Genomic DNA, 20,000 nt, shown 5'->3' with positions numbered 1-20,000 from the left:
AGGGTCAAGGGTGAATGGAGAGGGGCAGGGGGGCTGGTGGGGTCAGTGAGGGGGGTGTAAATTTGCCCTGGGGTGGTTGTAATTATTCCAGAAAAATCCCCCTTTTAATTCTGTGTGAATCTCTTGGCGATTCTGATTTTTTCCTCCATGATGTCTTAATGTGTTTACGTGCTCGAGACTTTCTTTCTCTCCAGCAAAATCCATTTCTTGGACCTTCTCCCAGGTTTCCGTGTGGTGCTCATTCCCAAGTTCCTGTCTCTCAATATGTCTGCGTGGGTTTTCCAGGTTTTCTGCTTCGAACTTTGTGCATGCACTGCCTTTCCAGGGTGTATTCCCACCTCACACCCTGGTGTTCATCCCAAAGTGTTCAGCAGCATTTAGATCTTCCACTCCAACCCATGGAAAGCAGATCGTCAGCGGAATTGTCCTGCTGGAACAGGTTTTTTTGTCTCCTAGTTCGAGAAAAGCATCCGAAGACGTCCTGTACAAGTGTGTGCCTCAAATTTTGTGTTTGGAGAAGAACCACATATGGATGGAAAAGTCAGGTGTCCCTGTACTTTTTTTCCAATCTAGTGTATGTTCTTCGTCCTACTGACTTTGGATTCAAATACATTGGTCAGAGATCCACACCACATTTCTCTCTCTTTCTCTGTTCTCCAGGCCAAACCCCAAACCTGAAATCTGGACATAGTCTCGCGTCCTTGGTTTAGAAGACGGTCTTCAGTCAAATCGAGTCACACCAGCTTCCAGGGACGTCCTGTTCCAGAAAAGGAGATGACAGCGAGTTTGCAGTCACAACACAGAGAACATAAAACTCATCCTGAACCTGGAATTGGTGCTGAAACAGAAACAGAAACAGAAACTGCCCACATTTCATTCTGAGAGCCTTCAGGAAATACACTGTTTGGTCAAAAGTATTGGGACACCCGAATTTCCACACATATGTGCTTCTTCCCCAAACTGTTTCCACAAAAAACTTTGGAGGCACACATTTGTTTTAAAGATTTTTCCTTCACTTAAACTAGAAGATCCAAAACCTGTTCCAGCAGGACAATGTCCGTGTGAACAAAGCCAGAAGATCTCCATGTAGAGCTGCTTTCCATGAGTTGGAGTGGAAGATCTTCTGCTGTACAGCTATTTAACATAAATGAAAGTGAACGCTGACTGCACCCCAGGAGCCTCCCAACCTTCTCACCTCCATCAGTACCTGACTTTACTAACACCCTTGTCTTTAAATAAATCTCCACAAAATCTATCTAGTGGAACGTTTTTCCAGAAGAGTGGAGGTCATTATAACACAAATCTTATCAATCTCATGCTCAGGTGATATGTTTTTTCTTTAAATTGATACTCAGCATGGAGATTTAGGTTTGTTGGTCTATAAGAATCCAGCCACCAGCTTCTCCATCATGCTGAAGAGCGAACGTGACGACGAAGAACATTTCCAGCTTCACAAATTCCATTTTACACCAAATAACCTGCGTAAAAGAAATAAACACTCGTCGTAGGAGCACGAGACTGAATTTCATATCCTTACTGTTGAAACATGGATTGAATCTTATTAAAACTTCTCCAGCAGATCCATATGAATTACACACACACACACACACACACACACACACATGCCGTGTTTCCTCTCCGTAAACTGTGACTCTGTAAAACGCGATGTTGGCCCAATACCCGATACGAGTCAGAGACGGGACTTGCTCCGGGTGTCGTCTCTTCCAAAACCAACAAGCAAACGCTCTGATCTGACCTCCAGGTGGAGATGGAGGAGGTTCTCCAGAGGGATGTGCTCAGCTCTATCACCTCAGCTCACAGAGGGAGGAAAGGACTGATCGCTGGTATCAACCTTCATTTCAGGCCAGAGTTGTACATCAGGATTCAATTATAAATTGTACATCTGAGTAAGATGCATAAGTATATGCCCCCCCTGCCCCTGACTTTAATGCAAGCGTTATGCATATAGATGCAGGAGAGAAAAAAAATATTTTGAAATTTTATAGGGTCCATAAAAAGTTTAATTGAATATAAATATATATAATTATATATTAAATTTTATGTAAAAAACAAAAAACAAAAACAATATAATTTGAACCGTACAGGAAAGTTTGGAAAGTTTAGCGCAGTTTGAAATAAACCTTCTTTAAACGTTTTTATATAAAACATGTTTATTTGTACTGTACACTGTGTGTGCCAAAAGTATTGGGACACTCACCTTTCCCAGCCACATGTGGTTCTTCTCAAAACTGTTCCCACAAAGCTGGAGGCAAACAAGTGTGCAGGACGTCTTTGGATGCATGAAATTTTCCCTTCCCTTGAGCTTGCAGACCCAAACATGTTTCAGCATGACAATGTCCTTGTTCACAAAGCCAGAAGATCTCCATGAAGATATGCCTTCCATGGGTTGGAGTGGAAGATCTCCTGCTATAAAGCTCTGAACCTCAACCATATGAAATAAGAATGAATGTGAATGCAGAGGCCTCACCCACATCAGTACCTGACTTTACTAACACCATTGTGGCTATAACAAATCTCCACCAAATTCTAGTGGAACATCTGCCCAGAAGAATGGAGGTTAATCTAAGAATAAATGGAGATTCAATGCTGAATGGGATGTTTAAAAAGAAACACATACCAATCTTATGGTCAGGTGTCCACAAACTTTTGGCCAAACCCAGTAGGTTAAATACCAGCTGTAATGGTTAATGAGTAAAAGCTGTGATGTTGGAATGTGGGTTCATCGTCCTCAGTGGAGCTTTGAGGTGAGTCACTGATAATTAACACACATTTATGAAGCCCTGAGTGACTTCAATCAGGCCCCAGGGGATTGTGGGAGTTTGTGCTGGAAAAGTGTGCATAAAAATATTATTATTATTATTATTATTATTATTATTATTATTACTGGAATGTTAAGTGAAGAATCATGGGAGCTTTTCTTAGGCATCATTGCTGTGACCTCTGGTCTTAACAACAGGTGGAAAACACACACACACACACACACACACACACACACACACACACACACACACACACACACACACAGAGTAACATTTAATATTTATATTTCTGAATACCTTTATAGGCATTTTTATGGTGTAAAATCATGAGGCCCAAGGACGAGAAATGTTCACAGAATAAGAGGAAGAATTTATAACAAACACATGCACATGCACATGCACCTACACACACACACACACACACACACACACACACACACACACACACACTCACATATATATATATAAATATAAACGCGTGTTCATACACAGAAAAATGCATTTCTTAACAAACACAAAAGCAAAAGCATTTCTGGCACACAAACATAAAGGAAATAAACACACACACACACACACACACACACACACATGCACGTAATAACAAACAAATATGCAAAAATACACATATACATACATGCAGTCCATTCACACACATACACCCATGTACACACACACACACACACACACACACACACACACACACACTCAGGTGTCAGACTGGCTGTGTTTGTGTATCCACTGACTACAGCATGTCTCGTTCACCTTTATCGTCAAACTCTAAACAAACCCTGGGCTTTATCTCACTGTTACCACGGCAACGCAGACAACAGACCAAACCATGAACACGGCACTCACGCACCTGAACCTGCAGCAGGTAAAACCATGTTCTTTTCAAAATCATCATATCTGACTGACGGGTGTCATGTGTGTGTGTGTGTGTGTGTGTGTGTGTGTGTGTGTGTGTGTGTTTGTGTTCTATCTGTTCAGTTTTATCAATGTGTTTTTTTAACTTTAGCTGAAATAATGAAACTCACCATAAGATCAGAAATGTTATAAAAATCAATAAAAAGTAAATAAAATAATGTAAAAAAATGTCTGTGGCTTCACATTCTGCCATTTTCTAATCACAGAGATCACATGATCAGCATTTCCGATTTTCTGATTGGAAAATAAATCAAAGCATAACTTCTTTTAGGGACGTTACAAATGAAATATTGGGTTCCTTGAGAAAAGTGTGTTTTTTTGGACTTTTTGAGACCTTTGGTTCCTACAGCTGTATTTTGCTTTGAGAGCAACTTCTGACTTCTGGCTGTGTATATTTTATAGAAAGATGTTTTTGGTCCTTGAAACTATTGGTTTCTTTGATTCCCAGTTTCAGAGGAACTTCTGGTTCCTAGAAACATATTTGTAAATTAATGAAATTGTACGAAGAGAAAGTTTTTTGGAACCAATATGTGCAGCAAAACAGGAAATGCATTAACTCTGAGATAACGTATAGGTCCGGAGGGATCTGATTGGTGGAGAGAGAAGGGGTGGGGAGGGGGGTGGGGTGGCGTAGGGGTCTTCACACACTTCACATTTGTTGTCTTCGAACAGCGAGTGTGTTTAGTAGGGGTTTGATTTACGGCTGGAATCTGGAAGTGATTGTGGTTTGCCGTGTTGTCATCTGGTGCTTGATGTCGAGACTTTTCGCATCTTTTCCCCTTTGTTGTCTCTGATCTGAGAAATTAAAAATGTGCTTTGTCGACATCTCATTCCACACGGAGTCCACATTTACCCCCGAGAACAACATCCACTCTTCAAGGGAGATGTTCCACTAGATTTTGTGGAGCTACAATGGTGGCAGTAAAGTGAGGTACTGATGCATGTGAGGTCAGGAGGCCTGAGGTGCTCTATAGTGTTGGAGCTCTACAGCAGGAGATCTTCCACTCCAACCCTTGGAGATGTTCTTGCTTTGGGCACAGGGGCATCGTAATGCTGGAAAAGGTTCGGCCTTCCTAGTTCAAGTGAAGGGAAAACTTCATGCTCCTGCATCCAATGACGTCCTACACAATTGTGTGCTTCCGACTTTGTGGAAACAGTTTGGGGAGGAACCACATATGACTGGTAAAGTGCAGGATAGGTGTTGGAACAGAACTTCAGGTGTTCAAGATTCTGCAAAGTGATAGCATGGAAATGGAGAAAAAAGAAAAAATGATGGAGAGGAAACTCAACGTCTGAAGTATCTGTTTGTTTCACACTCTTGCCATCGATCATCGCTTGAGCTAATCCGCTAGCAGGAACCACATTCAGTTTCTGGAAATGGTTTGGAATATAAATCTTGTTAGCGTAGCGTGATGGGCTAATGAACATCTGATGGGGCAGCGTTTTTGATCCTGGCGTTTCATCCCTCTGTGTTAGCATAACACTTGTTCCACTGCGCTGATGGAATGTAGCGCCGGGGACGGACAGCAGTGAAGATATCTCCGGTCAGTAATATGAAACAGAGTGACAGATACTTCCTCTCTCTGTATCTCTCTCTTCATCTCTCTTTCTCTGATTTATTTTCAGATCTTCTCTGACATGCCTTCCAGCCATGCGACATCTGAGTGACAGCATTCCCAGCGCTCCCAGCGTTCCCTGCGCCCGGAGCTGTTCCTCCGTAACCTGGTCCTTCTCTGTAAATCAAGGATTGCACCTTCACGTCTCGGACCAGGCTCGAGGTTCAAGTCCCAAAGCACTCAGGAAATATGACTTCAGATTGCTGACTCTTTCCGCTTTTCACAGACGCGGCCTCGAGGCGTCAGGAATGTCGGCGCCGTTGCCTCGGACGAACGGATCGCTCGTGGGTAAGAACATGGGCAGCCGTGTCGATGCAGTCGTTAAGTATGAAAGTCTTTTACATGTTATAAAAAACACAGGTAGTCCCTGACTTACGATGGAGAAAATACTGTGGAGACACAGCCAAGCCGAGCCAGGAGTCTTACCCAGTGGTGATCTGAGTGTGGTCAAATACTGTCATATGTTTATTACGTAACAAATTACAGTACATTATTTAGCAAAACAGCAGTTTACACTACCGTATTGTATAAAGTATTCAGAGTTTATATGTCTGGCAGCAGGCGCGTGGACAAGCAGCGGTTTGTGACTGGAGGGCGGAGCATGTTTACCTGCCATGTGAAACTTAAAATATTCATACAGTATTGACATCGTAACTCTGGGACCCTGTGTTTACTCTTCATAGAAATCTGTGAACTAATACAACACATAACATAAAAACATAACACAACACAACACAACATAACACAACATAACAACAAAACACAACATAACACAACATAACATGTCACAACACAACACAACATAACAACATAACATATCACAACACAACACAACATAACATAACAACACATAACATAACACAACATAACAACATAACACCACAACACAACATAACACAACATAACAACATAACACAAGATAACAACAACACAACACAACACATAACACAACATAACACAACATAAAACATAACATGTCACAACACAACATAACATAACAACAACAAAACACAACATAACACAACATAACATGTCACAACACAACATAATTTCACAACACAACACAACACCACAACACAACATAACATCATAACACAACACAACACAACATTACAACATAACACAGCACAACACAACACAACACATCACAGCACAACACAACATAACAACATAACATCACAACACAACACAACATAACATAACATTACAACATAACACAACATAACACAACACAGTATAACCGCAGGCTGTTATATTCCGCACCAGCCTGTGGGAAGCGATGTGTTCTGTCGCTGAGACGTGAGCGCAGTGGAAACAGAGATCAAAACAAGAAAACCAAAGAATCTGAAGTAAAGAAAGGAGCGAACGTGGCTGAGAGAATTGTGGATGGACACGGGGAGACGAGTGAGGAGAAGAAGAGAGCGCAGAGCGGCGTATTGAGGATGAGAGCCAGAGAGACGCCGGACCCTCGACCCTCCACTGCACCAGCAAACACTTGGGCGAGATGGAGTGATGTTAACTCACTCACACCAGGTACACCAGGTACCCTTGGTACTCCAGGTTCATCAGGTACTAGAGGTTCATCAGGTACACTAGGTACTCCCGGGTATGCCAGGTACCCCTGGTACTTTTGTTCTGTAGCCCAAGTCCAGTTTTTTTTAATGTAATCAAAAGGGTTCAGGATTTTAGCGAGTATTAATAATGCTGGTGATGTGACCCCTTCTAAAGCTACTAAGGCAGTCGTCAGGTGATTAAGTGCCCCTCTCTCGGGAGCAAATCCTAATGTTTGTTTCCAAAGTTGACTCCAAGTAAGTAAGTAAACAAGTCTGGCATTTGAGACGAGGACGACTCTTCCCATCTGACATCCACCCAAATAAACAGTCACTTAAAAAAACGAACAGTCGCACGCCATCAATCACCAGGTACTTACCCCTGAATGCCTCAGTCTGCTGGGGCAGCTCAGGAATCTGGAAGTAACAAGACAGCAGGTGTTAATGAGTGGGTTTGCTCAGGGGGGTCTTACAGGCTGACCCCTGATCTCCTTCCACCAGTTCCTCCAGAGTTATATTTCCACTTTTTGTGAGGAAAAAAAACAAGTTGGTGACTCCTGAGCATGGTGCTTTTTGAACATCCTATTTGCTCTTATAATAAGCTTCACTCTTCTGGAAAGATGTTCCACTAGATTTTGCAAAGATTTGTGTGAGATTCAGCTACAAGGGTGTTAGTAAAGTCAGGTTCTGATGTAGGTGAGGTAAGGAGGCCTGGGGTGCATGTTTAAAGTGTCAGAGCTCTATAGCAGGAGATCTTCCACTCCAACCCATTTACACCATATCTTCATGGAGATCTTCTGGCTTTTGCATGCTGGAGCAGGGTTTGATATCCTAGTTCACGTAAAGGGAAAATGTCATGCTCCTGCGTGCTCCAAAGACGTCCGATACAATTGTGTGCCTCCAAGATTGTGGGAACATTTTGGGGAAGAACCACATATGGGTGGAAAGGTCGGATGTCCCAATACTTTTGGCAGTACAGTGTAGTTAGAAACTGGTGAGTGACAATGACATATTGAATGTCTATTTGAAACCTTTTTACTCAGAGACAATGGCGTGTGTGTGTGTGTGTGTGTGTGTGTTTAGGTTCTCCAGGCTGCAGGATGTTTTGGAAAACCCCTGACACTTCAGATGGCACCTTGACCGGAAATCCTGTACTTCACCTCTACCTGCCGAACTCCCTGCCCCCTGACACCAGGTGATTATAATGAACTGTTACAAGCCTCGTGTTGTGTTGTGTTGTGTGTTGTGTGGATGAACAGCTTTTGGAAAACGAAAGTGTGGATGCGAAGCGTTTTCACAATCTAGTCAGAATTCAATCCGGCTGGCAGTCTGGGTATCTGGCGACGTTACAACATTAGCTAAGAATGAAAGCAGGTTTATGAACTTAGCGAGACTGAGAGTGTCGATGAAAACCTCATGGGCGGCGACATTCCCCAGGAACTTATTGTTTATAAATCCATCACTAACCCGCTCTGTCCCAATTCCAGACCCTCCCACAGCGCCAGGGGTTCGTACCTTAAGTGTGCTACGAGGCAGCTGGTGTATTTATCTTTGGGGTGGAGGAAACACATGGCATTGTGGGAACTCCCTACATGCTTCATTGGGGATATCAGGTATCATCTCGTCTCATCTGATCGTCCACCCCTAAATCCCTCCGGCTCAGTTTAGGACACCCAGCTGGTCTGGAAATCATGTCAGAGTCGACACGGTGGACATGTCGGCGCTACGGGTTCGGATTTTATTTCGGAGGAATTCCGATAGAAGCAGGTGTTTCAGGTTTCTGTGTTTAGAACCCAAGACACGGGTAACGTACGATCGTGCTACAGAACACAATTGGCGTAATTTGTTTTAATCAGATAATTAGTAGTAACAGATTTGCCAAAAACAATAACAATTTCAGACCATGTTCCACTCAGTCATGGGTCATGGGATGTCTTACGTTGGTTTCTATAGTTACAAAATATACAGGAAAATTAGACTTAGACAGGAAAGTGTGAGGTACAGCGTTAAAGTCGAACTCAATTTAAAGTGACGTATAAAAGAAACGCTTGAGTGGAAGTGAGACTGAAAAATAAAAAGTTTTACATTTTACAAATGTATGCATTTTGTTGATATTTGTACCTGATCTTACGACTTTATTCGTACTAAATCAAAAAAGTTTGCGAGCTAAAGTTTGCATTTGATCTTATGACTTTATTAATATTCAATCAAACTAAAGTTAATGTTAGGGGGGCGGAGCTAATGTTCATATTTGATGCTGTGACTTTATTCATACCGACTCAAATGTTAGGGGCGGAGTTAAAGTTTGTACATGATCTTACAACTTTTATCTATAATGAATCAAATCAAAGTTGAGATATAAGGGCGGAGTTATTGTTCATATTCGACCTTGTGACTTCATTCATCCCAAATCAAATGTTAGGGGGCGGAGTTAATGTTTGTACCTGATCTTTCATATTAAATCAAACCAAAGATAATGTAAGGAGGCGGAGTTAATGTTTGTACCTGATCTTATGACTTTATTAGTATCAAATCAAAACAAAGATAAGCTTAGGGGCGGAGTTGATATTAGTATCTGAACCAATTATTTTATTCATACCAAATTAAATGTTAGGAGGCGGAGTTAATATTTGTATCTGATCTTACATCTGTATTCAAATTAAATCAATCCAATGTAACGGTTAGGGGCGGAGTTTGTGATCATGGTTTACTTTACAACTTAAGTTGTGTGGCGAATGGTATAAAAAGCTTTTTTTTCATCCTTTACACGTTTCCTCCAGAGTTCTACTTATTTGTTTTCTTAAAAATGTCAGCGTTTAACAAATATAAGTGACTAAAAAGTAAAAAAAGTCTTTACACTGAAAAAAAAAGAACAAATAATGATGATGGACAGAAACGTGAACAAATGAACAATAATAAAACTAAATCGACGCAAAAATGTCGACAATGAAAACGGTTCACTTTTGTGGGTGAGGATGTTATGGTGTGAAGCCCAACATCATAGCGTTCCGGTCCGTTACACTGCGAATCCACACACAGGAGAACTCTGGAGGAGGGATGTGGCACATGAGGGTGTGAAGACTTACAATATTTGAAATGCAACAATCAGTCACAGATGTTGTTTCCCAACAGGAAAGAAGCGGAAAGACGGGATGCTGAAACGCAGAACAGAACTCGAGGACCGACCTGCGAAATCGGTGGCATTACCAGAGGTACTGGACGGTGTGATGCTTCTAAAGACATCATTACCACAGAAACAGGAAGCGAGCAAAAGCATGAAACAGAAGAAGCTGACAAAGACGGCAAAAAACAAAGAGGCAGCCGGAATGAGTTAAATGAAAAAGACGAGAACCTGAAAGAAAATGGTTACAACGTCGATCAGGATCCGAGCGAAGAACACGGTGCCGTCGAAGAGTCTGGAAAGTCAGGTGATGCGCCTCGACTCACAGCAGCAGCACATCTGGATGTTTCAGAGGAACAACACAAAGCACCAAATATGAAGATAAAATCTCACATGAGGAACAAAGAAACCAATCGGAAGAGGATCCCGACTCTTCCAGCTCCGGCTTCATTGGTCCCTGGAACTCACTCTTCTCACTTGCCATCGATCTTGTCGTTTTACGGCTCCTCTATTGGCCGTTGCGTCAGAACGCCCCGCCCTCCGGAACGCCGCCGAGCCAAAGCGCAGCACGATCCAGTTGATAAAAAAGCTGTAAAACCTGCGACTGAAACACCCCCGAGCTTAGACAGGAGAGGAAATCAGAACATCTTGAAAACAGAACCCAGAGGAACAACTGCTCCACGCCCCAAAATAACGATCTCGGAGTGGTGCTGTGAGCCTCTGCTATCTCGTAAAACCAAAACCACCAAGACGTTCGTGTGGGGGCCCCGAGGCCCTCAGGAGACCAAGAGTGTGTGTGAGCTGCATACACGAAGCAACAGGTGGAGGGGTTCGGACTGACATGGTGGTCTGGATGAACACGGCGTGTTGTGTCATCCTAATTATCGTGTTCCTGTCTGTTAGTGTGTTTACTGTAGCTGCATTCATTAAATATTACATAATGACTTGGTCTAAGGTTGCCAGGGTGGTAATTTTTCTACTTCTGCAGAATTAAAAATGCAAAAAAAAGCCATGTTTAGTTTAAAGGATATGGAGTCGGATAATATCTGTATTATTTGATAAAAATTTGTATTGCAGATGCTCCGAATATTTGCCCTCATAATACCCTTCACTCTTCTGGGAAGATGTTCCACTGGATTTTGTGGAGATTTGTTTGAGATTTATTCAGCTACAACGGTGTTAGTAAAGGTGAGGAGGTGAGGAAGCCTGGGCTGCATTCACATTCATCCATGTTCTATAGGTTTGGAGCTCTGGAGCAGTAGATCTCCCACTCCAAATCCATAGAAAGCAGATCATAATGAAATCCCAAGACAACATTAAAAGCCTTTCAATTTGTTTTAAAAGTCATTTACTGGGTGGGTGAACTCATAAATCAACAGAGGGAGAGAGAGAGAGAGAGAGAGAGAGAGAGAGAGAGAGAGAGAGAGAGAGAGAGAGAGAGAGAGAGAATGAATGAATGCTATACTGAGTTCACACACAGACTTGACCATAAACACTCATTATTAAAGTCTGTGTGGTTTTGGGGTAAATGTCCTGAAGTCCCTTCACACCGGCAGGGGTAAATATTTGCCCTCCTGCTCCGTCAAGATGAGGAAAAGGATGTCAGAGGTGGTCAGTGATAAAAATCTACACACACACACACACACACACACACACACACACACACTGGGCTGGTTTACATTATGAGCCCACGTGTGATCTATAAGCTGGATGTATAAAGGGGTTTACACAAGTAAAGGGTAATTATGGTGCCCAGATGTATAGTAAATTGTCCAGATGCAGGGAGCAGGGAATGGAGAGGGAGAATGAAAGAAAGATCTTGGCCTAATATGAAGTATGAAGACGAGAGAAAAAGAAAGACTCACTCAGTGATGTGCTGAGAGTCACAAATCACACCAAAGGATTAAATAATTCACTGGGGACAGATTTTCGTGTTCGTGATTTAATAAAAATGATTTGATGAGGAAATGGAATTGAAATGATAGAATTGAAGAATTGGAGATAGAAAAGGAAAGATTAAAGCTCTCTGGCGGCCCCTACAGGCTAAAGACCTCCTGCATTCTGGTAGCATCGATCATTTACTGGAAAATAAAATAAAATAAAATAAAATAAAATAAAATAAAATAAAATAAAATAAAATAAAACCCACATGAAAACCAACAGAATTCATCCAACACATCCCAAAACCCTACCTTTAAATATTTTATTTAGTTCTTTGTTTATTTATTTCTTTATTTAATTGTTTGCTTAAATAAAATTTTTTAGAAATGTATATTTTAATGTTTTATATTAATATATACATGTATGAGTAGTTTTGATTTTATTCAATTGTATTTAAAAAATTATTTATTAATAATAATAATAATAATAATAATAATAATAATAATAATAATAATAATAATATGTGGTGTGTTCTGTTGTTGGTGTGTATCTGCCGTTCTATATATATATATTTTATTTACATTTTCGCTCATTTATTTATTTATATGTTAAGGTTTAAATTAAGTATTTAAATAAATAACTAATTATATTTCTTTTAGATTTATTTTTATTCAGCCATTTTTTAACAACAGTGTATTGTTTATATATAAATATATATTGTTATAAGCTGAAAATATATATATCTATAATAGTGTAAGGTAATTATTTATAATTACAATATAATTAAATAGTCATTTTAATTTCACTGCCAAGTCTGCAGATCATTACCTCACAGGAAGCGGAAACAGCGGCGTCGCACAAACTTCCGGTTCCGGTTTGCTCAGCAGCGGCAGTGGCGGCGCTGTGCGGAGATGCTCGGGTTCATAGAGAGGTAACATTACCGGTAAACGGGAGCGCGAGACCCACTTACCGTGCCCGGAAACACGTGAGAGAGAGAGAGAGAGAGAGAGAGAGAGAAACACGTGAGAGTGTGTGTAAGTGTGTGTGAGAGAGCTGCCTGCCAGCTGCCCCCCCCCCTCGAGCCGCTCTCTGGTCGTCATGGCGAAGAACACGCTGTGGTCGCGGTTCCGGGGTGTGGACATCGACCAGTACGACGAGAACCGCTTCGTGGACGAGAACGAGGAGTCGGCGGAGCAGCAGGGACCGGACGGAGCCGAGGTGGACGCGCTCATCAGGCAATATCCTTCAACAGAACCCCGTTTATTTATTTATTTATTTATTTATTTATTTATTTATGCGCGCGCACGAGCGCTGTCTAACGCCTGTCAGGGAGGCGAGAACGCGCGCGTGTTCACGGCAATTCATTCATTCATTCATTCATTCATTCATTCATTCATTCATTTATTCGCATCATATATGTACAGAAGACCATAACCACGGATTCAACACTGTCCTGGTACTCGTGTAGTTTTATTTTTATTCTGTATGTAAATGTATTGTTACTTTTTAAGCTACTTTCGGTCTTTGGTCACGTTATAGGCGGCTACAAACGCTTGAGACGTTGTGCTGAAACTGGAGACTCCTTCCGTAAAATGTGACCTAAACATCATAGTATAAGAAATGAATCCATAAAGTTGCAGGAACAGTCCATAGGAGAACGAGGCAGGGGGCACCAGGGGTGGATAAATGAGATGCGGTTACCAGGGTTACCTGTTTGTTAAGGTGTGTGTGGTCAGTTAAACAGTGATCAGTGATGATGTTTGTAGACGTCCTTCGGCGTTCCTGTTTGGACTGTAAATACCTGCTGCAGGTGTGTTAGGAGCAGAAATGCGGTTCTTCTGGATGGCCACGAGAACCGGTTTGTCTTAATAACCTGTGGGAAAAAAAAAAGAAACGAACTTTGTCTGGTGTGTGACTCTGCGTCTTCACACAAAATGTTTTGTCACGGTCATGTGACCCAGTTCGTGCGATCTCTGGTTAAGGAATAAAACGTGTACAGGTAAAGCGAGCTCCTGCATGCGGCGTTCTGATGATGTCATAGGCTCCTAGCTCCGCCCTCCGGCTCACATGCACTCTGCATGGCCCATGCTCCGTATTTACGTAAAGCTTGTTGGACAGAACCCTGAGAAAGAAAGAAAAATGTAAATAACGCGCAGAGCTGCGTAGCTGAAAACAGTAAGTTGTTGATGTTCAGGTTTATTCGCGGGCAGGAACGAGCGAAGGTAGAGGTGGTTTCAATGTGATTTAGGGCGTGTCCAGAGGGGCAGAGTCCAGTTCCCTTCCTGTCTTCCTTAACCGACTCTAATGCACAGGAGACTTGATGACGGCGTTCCACGTGGCTCTGAAGAACCCGCCCATCGACTCCAAAAACCCGGCCGTGAAGGTAACGCTCTCACTCTGCACTTCATCTTTTCTCATTGCACTCATTTTTTTTTTTCCTTCACCACTGTTGTAATTAAGTTAGTTCTGTATCTAGCAAATAAAAAATCCATTTCCGTCACAGGAACTCGAGTTTTGAGTTTTGGCGAGACATGTGGTGTATGAACCATGGTGGGTGGAGCTTGTCACCTTCACTGACAGGTGTGACTCAACATGCACTGTGTGGCCAAAAGTTTGTGGACACCCGATCTTAGGATTGGTACGTGCTGCTTTTTGAACATCTCATTCAACATTTAATCCTCTGGGAAGATGTTCCACTAGATTTCATGGAGATGTGGAAGATATATTCAGAAGAAGGTGAGGAGGTCTTGTTCATGTTCAGTAGAGTTGGAGCTCAATAGCAGGAGATCTTTCAATCCAACCCATCCATCCTATGGAAAGCAGATCTTAATGAAGCTGGCTTTGTGCACGGGAGCATCATCGTGCTGGAGCAGGAAAAATTCTAAATTCAATGCTAAGCGCAATCCATCTTTTGGAGAAGAACCGCATATGGCTGTAGATGTCGGGTGTCCCAATACTTTTGACCGCAACGTGTATACCGTTTAGATCCAGTCGTTTTTTTTTAGGCGTCTGAAATACATTCCCCAATGATCAGACGAATCTTCTGGCGGATTATAAAAGCGTTATTGTATTTAAAGAAACAGCAGTTTGTTCTTCGACACGTGAGAGCCATCAGTTGTATAGAACACGCCGTGATATTTAACGTGCGTGTGTTTATTTGGGCAGCGTTTTTTTTTTTAGCTTCAATGTAAAATATGTTGTTTTACAGAGCAGAAGGAGGACAGCTGTGGCATTCTGATTATAAATCATCGGTCCGTTAATTCGGTTCAGAGCGTTATTTATTTATTTATTTATTAAAATAGTCAAACGCAAATTGGCGCTGCATTAATCGTGCGTTAATAAAATCACCGCCGTTAAAATGAATTTGCGTCCTCGTGTTATCAACGGTTTAATTTTGACAGCCCTAAATATAAATATATATATATTGTATATTTCTCTCTCTCCTGCAGGAACGTGCCCAGGCCTTGGTGCTGCGTGTTCTCACCTCTTTTAAGAGCAGCGACATCGAGCCGGCCGTGAAGTCTCTGGATAAGAACGGCGTGGATCTGCTGATGAAGTACATCTACAGAGGGTTCGAGAAGCCTTCAGATAACAGCAGCGCCATCCTGCTGCAGTGGCACGAAAAGGTGAGAGAGAGAGAGAGTCAGTAGAGTGTGTGGTGTGAAACGCTGGGAACCAACTTTGACTAGTAGGTATAAAGGCCACACCTCCTTTATGACTGACACACACAGGCCACACTCCTTTATTAATAAGACACACAGGCCACACCTCCTTTATGACTGACACACACAGGCCACACCTCCTTTATTAATAAGACACACACAGGCCACACTTTCTTTATGACTGACACACACAGGCCACACCTCCTTTATTAATAAGACAAACACACACAGGCCACACCTCCTTTATTTATAAGACACACACAGGCCACACCTCCTTCTTTATGACTGACACACACACAGGCCACACCTCCTTTTTATGACTCACACACACACAGGCCACACCTCCTTCTTTATGACTGACACACACACACAGGCCACACCTCCTTTATGCCTGACACACACAGGCCACACCTCCTTTATGAATGACACACAGGCCACACCTTTCTTATGAATGACACACGGGCCACACCCCCTTCTTAATGAATGACCCACAGGCCAGACCTTCTTCTTTATGACACATTCTTTTCCTGAGATTGACAGGCAGAAAGGCCACGCCTCCTTTACTGTAACTAATAGAAAATGCTGTCGTTATATTAATTATAAACTTTTCCTCAGAACGAAAACCTTAAATTTTTCTTTGTCTCTTTCTCTCCCTCTGTCTCTTTCTCTCCCTCTGTCTCTCACAGGCGTTTGCTGTCGGAGGTTTGGGTTCCATCATACGAGTCCTGACGGCGCGGAAATCCGTGTGAAAAAAAGAGGAAAAGAAGAAGACAATTCAGAGCCACGGCGTCTACCACCGTATTTTCATTTTTCCTTCCTCTTAAATATGGACAGTGCGTGCACACACACACTCGTGCGCACACACACACACTCGTGCGCACCCACACACTCATGCGCGCACACACTACACACTCGTGCGCACACACTGAATCGAATGGTGTGCTTTATTTAATAACGATCTGAAGTATGTGTGTGTGTGTGTGTGTGTGTGTGGTGTATTTATTCTACATTATTATCGAATGATTTTCAGATCAGTGCCCGGAGGCTTAAAAGAGGAAACCGGATGAAGATGAAGCTCCGGCTCTCAGATACACACTCTTCAGATCTCTTTAGATTTTTTTTGTACATAAAGATGATTAATATATAAATTGGGGAATTAATGATATAAATATATTACGTGTCAGATGGAGGTTGCGCGAGTCCTGATTGCGTCGCGGGTCGTGAAAGGGGGAGGGGCTTAATTCTTGAACAGCGTCCCGTCAGGCTGGTTTTCTTGAAATAGTGAATGGAATGAGTTAAATAACTCACTGATATTTTTATTTCAAGTACTACAAAGAAAACTGATATATAAAGGTTTGTGATTGGTCGATTGTCTTTAAGCCCCGCCCTTTTGACGATTCCTGATTGAGGACATGCAGATATATGTGTGGGTGGGGGTTGGTCAGGGGTTATATGTGAAGTGCCTGGTGCAATAAAGATCACAAATCTGTCCTCCGTCTCTTTCTGTCTGTTTTAAACGTCTGGAGTTCAGACTTCGCTCTGGATCACTTCATCCGTCCATCAGATGTTTCCTGTTTTGTTGCGTTCAATTGCACACACACGTTGGGTTTAATCAATAAATATTCTATATCTTGAGCTTTGATGTTATGAGACAGCAGTCTGATATAATTATTTTAAATTTATACAAACTGAATCACAGCTAAAGTTCCTTCAAATTTATTTCTTTTTTTTTCCCACAAATTATGTATTCAATAATTCCACAGGCCAGCCATGATACAGCGCCCCCTGGAGCACAGAATGTTAAGGGCTTCGCTCAAGGGCCCCAAGAGTGTTAGCTTGGCAAAACCAGGGCTTTAACCCCCCTGACTTTCTTATCAGTAACCCAGAGAGCAGTAACCGCTGAGCTACAACCTCCCCTTCGAATAAAATTATTTAACAAATGATAAAGCAAATTAAATTTCATACAAATTTTTCCATAAAATTATCTCCAATTTCACTACTCAAGAATAACCAAATTAATAATGATCATTTATAATGTTTATAAATAAGTGATGTGTTTATTATATCACCACCTCTGGTTTCCAAGCCTCTGTTAATTAACCTGGTCTTGTAGATAGATTTATATATTTATATAAACGATATATAAATGTAAAAGCTTCAAAATTCATAATATAAAATAACGAACAAAAAAATCTGATCAAAAAGATAATTTATTCAAGTTTTTTTTTTTTTCATTTTTTTGACAGTCTGTTGGAGGGAAAAACAAAACAACAATCAGACGTGCAGTGGTACGTTGTTGAATCGGGGTACGGGGCGGAGTTACAACAACCCGGAGAGAAAAACAAAAACAGTGTGATTTGATGGTTTTTGTTTCCCTTTTAAACACACACACACACACACACACGGCTGAGAAGGCGGACTAAAATATTTCCAGTTGATCTCAATATTCAGAAAATAAATTAAACTGGTTTCTGGAGAACGATCTCGAAGGAATATTAAAAATTTTGGCCTGAATAAAGTTAATTGTTGAATCAAAATTTTGGACCTGAAAAGCGAGCGGTTTAATTAGTGATGATCCGATCCGATCCGATCTGTTATGTGAGGGAAAAAAACGTCACCTGTGATATTTTTCTCAACTGCTGTTTGGGAATCAAATGATTTCTTTTGAGACAATTTTCAAATCTTTTTCCCCTTTAATTTGTGCTTCAAATGTTTCTTTGAAGTTTCACACGAGGGATTTCACACAAACTGCAAAGCTTCATTACAGACCACCGCCCCCTGTCGAGGTCACGTGTCTGCGTCTTCAGAGCCTTTTAACAAAATCCTCAAGACGCAACTTGTGACTCGTTTTATTAATTATTGAATTACGTTAAATTTTTTTCTGAAAAGACAAAACAAAAACAAAACTTAAATATGTTTAGTTGGACATTTGCATAATGTATTATTAATTAGTAGTTATTATAATTCATATGATTAATTATTAGTGACAGTAAAGTTTCGATTACTTAAAAAAAAAAATCTGAACTCACGGGATTTCAATATGGAGTATTTTAAATACCACAAATGTAATCAAAACATCCGAAAAAGAATCACAGTGATTCGTTAAAAAAACAAAAACAAACAAACCATAAATAACTTGAAGTTTGAAGATCAAATCATTTAAATTTTTTTATGGAAAAAACAAAAACAAAAAACCCAGAGCAAAGCGTTGAATTCCGAAGCTTTGAAGTGACGTGTTTCATAAGATCAGATTTAAAAAAAAAAAAAAGAAAAGGAATAAATGCGTAAAAATAATCACAATCAGGGAAGAAAAAAATTTCATTGCTGCATCCCTAAAACTGTATCCCACCGACGTGCTGAATAAAATAGCACCGATTTTTATATATTATAAATATCATCTGAATATTTAATAGAAGGCATGCGCGCTCCTCTCGCGGTAATGCTCTCGACGCCGCAGATCGTTACCGTGACGTACGTTGGTGCGGGAAGGAGAAGAAAGAAAGAAAAAGAAATTGTACATCCGATGATTTTCTAAACATTCGCTATGTACAGGTATATAAATAGACGTACGGAATGTGCTTCGTCGTTATTTACACGTTCGCCGGGCAGGTAAAGGGAAGATGCTTCATCATGGTTCGATGTCGGGATCCATGCATGCTGCTCTTCATTATAAAGTCCATCCCCTGAAAAACTCCACCCTCCCCGTCGAAAAACGCCAAAGAAAAGAAAAAAGTTCACGTGGTGCTCTTCAAAGGAAAATTCCCCCGAGAGCCCGGCGTAGTGTCTTCACTCACTCCAAAGACTGGAAAGATGGTCGAGTAGAAGCTTTGAAGAACCCCAGAAGAGAGAAGGAACAATCCGAGGCTATCGTGCGGAACTTCCATCCACTGCGTGAACTTCCGCAGCTATTTAAAATGTTCGTTTTTTTCCACCTCGCTCTCTCTCTCTCGCTCGGTTTCTCGCTCACGCTCTCACATCCAGCTGCTTGTGGTTCCTGAGATGGAGGGCCGGACGATGCCTTTGGGGGTGGGCTTGGAGCCGAACCACGACATCTGCAAAACAAACACATACACGCAACGTGCCGTCTTTATACAGGTGCGACGTGGCAGATGGATTTCCCAGAATTCAATGATGCGACGGGATACGGGGGTCTCCTGCGTAAACGCTTTTGAATTATAAAGGAGGAGGCCTGGGGCGAGGAGGTCCGGGGCGAGGAGGTCCAGTCTAACCAATATAAAGCATATCTTCATGCAGCTGAAGCTTTGTGCACAGGAGCAAGAACCACATCTGGCTGGAAAAGTCAGGTGTCTCGATACTTTTGACATTTCAGTGTATCTCGTTCTGAGATGGTGTCTGGACCCAGGATTGTAAAATGATTAGATAAATGGCTGTTTGATTGATGATGAATATAATATAATACTATAATCAGTTCCATTCGAATGAATTCTGGTGCAGAGGCTGTTCCT

General features: G+C 41.5%; 3 protein-coding genes across 8 annotated transcripts in view; 2 read left to right on the top strand and 1 right to left on the bottom strand.

The window, feature by feature from the left end:
* Positions 1–3,521: 3,521 nt before the first annotated feature.
* LOC124399530 lies at positions 3,522–10,905 on the top strand. 4 transcript variants are annotated; one of them, XM_046870500.1, is made up of 6 exons: positions 3,522–3,654; positions 5,181–5,248; positions 5,331–5,608; positions 6,587–6,853; positions 7,954–8,065; positions 10,003–10,905. In XM_046870500.1, the coding sequence occupies exons 3-6, from the start codon at positions 5,356–5,358 to the stop codon at positions 10,829–10,831; spliced, it is 1,461 nt and encodes a 486-aa protein (XP_046726456.1). In that variant the 5' UTR covers positions 3,522–3,654; positions 5,181–5,248; positions 5,331–5,355; the 3' UTR covers positions 10,832–10,905. The 4 variants fall into 4 exon arrangements, with proteins under 4 accessions (XP_046726456.1, XP_046726458.1, XP_046726455.1 ...); XM_046870502.1 differs by lacking the exon at positions 5,181–5,248; XM_046870499.1 differs by lacking the exon at positions 3,522–3,654 and having other exon boundaries at positions 4,839–5,248.
* A 1,820-nt stretch (positions 10,906–12,725) lies between these two features.
* arpc5la (actin related protein 2/3 complex, subunit 5-like, a) overlaps positions 12,726–20,000 on the top strand; it is a 13,166-nt gene continuing 5,891 nt past the window's right edge. The window contains exons 1-4 of one of the 2 annotated variants that reach the window (XR_006928299.1): positions 12,726–13,110; positions 14,183–14,255; positions 15,322–15,498; positions 16,221–16,527. Coding sequence is in view for 1 of the 2 variants with exons in the window: in XM_046871358.1 (XP_046727314.1) it covers positions 12,971–13,110; positions 14,183–14,255; positions 15,322–15,498; positions 16,221–16,283 (453 nt within the window). In the remaining variant the exon portion in view is untranslated. Of the gene's footprint in view, positions 13,111–14,182; positions 14,256–15,321; positions 15,499–16,220; positions 17,026–20,000 lie in introns of those variants that run through there. The other variant, XM_046871358.1, reaches the window with a different exon arrangement.
* Positions 18,208–20,000, bottom strand: part of golga1 (golgin A1) — an 11,437-nt gene continuing 9,644 nt past the window's right edge. For both annotated transcript variants that reach the window (XM_046871356.1, XM_046871357.1), the window contains one exon: positions 18,208–19,586. In XM_046871356.1, coding sequence (XP_046727312.1) covers positions 19,506–19,586 — 81 coding nt within the window. In that variant the 3' untranslated portion in view covers positions 18,208–19,505. The remainder of the gene's footprint in view (positions 19,587–20,000) is intronic.

The sequence above is a fragment of the Silurus meridionalis genome, chromosome 17 (assembly GCF_014805685.1).
Source record: "Silurus meridionalis isolate SWU-2019-XX chromosome 17, ASM1480568v1, whole genome shotgun sequence".
NCBI lineage: Eukaryota > Metazoa > Chordata > Actinopteri > Siluriformes > Siluridae > Silurus > Silurus meridionalis.
Note: the sequence above shows the minus strand (reverse complement) of the source record. Positions and strands in the feature narration are given on the sequence as shown.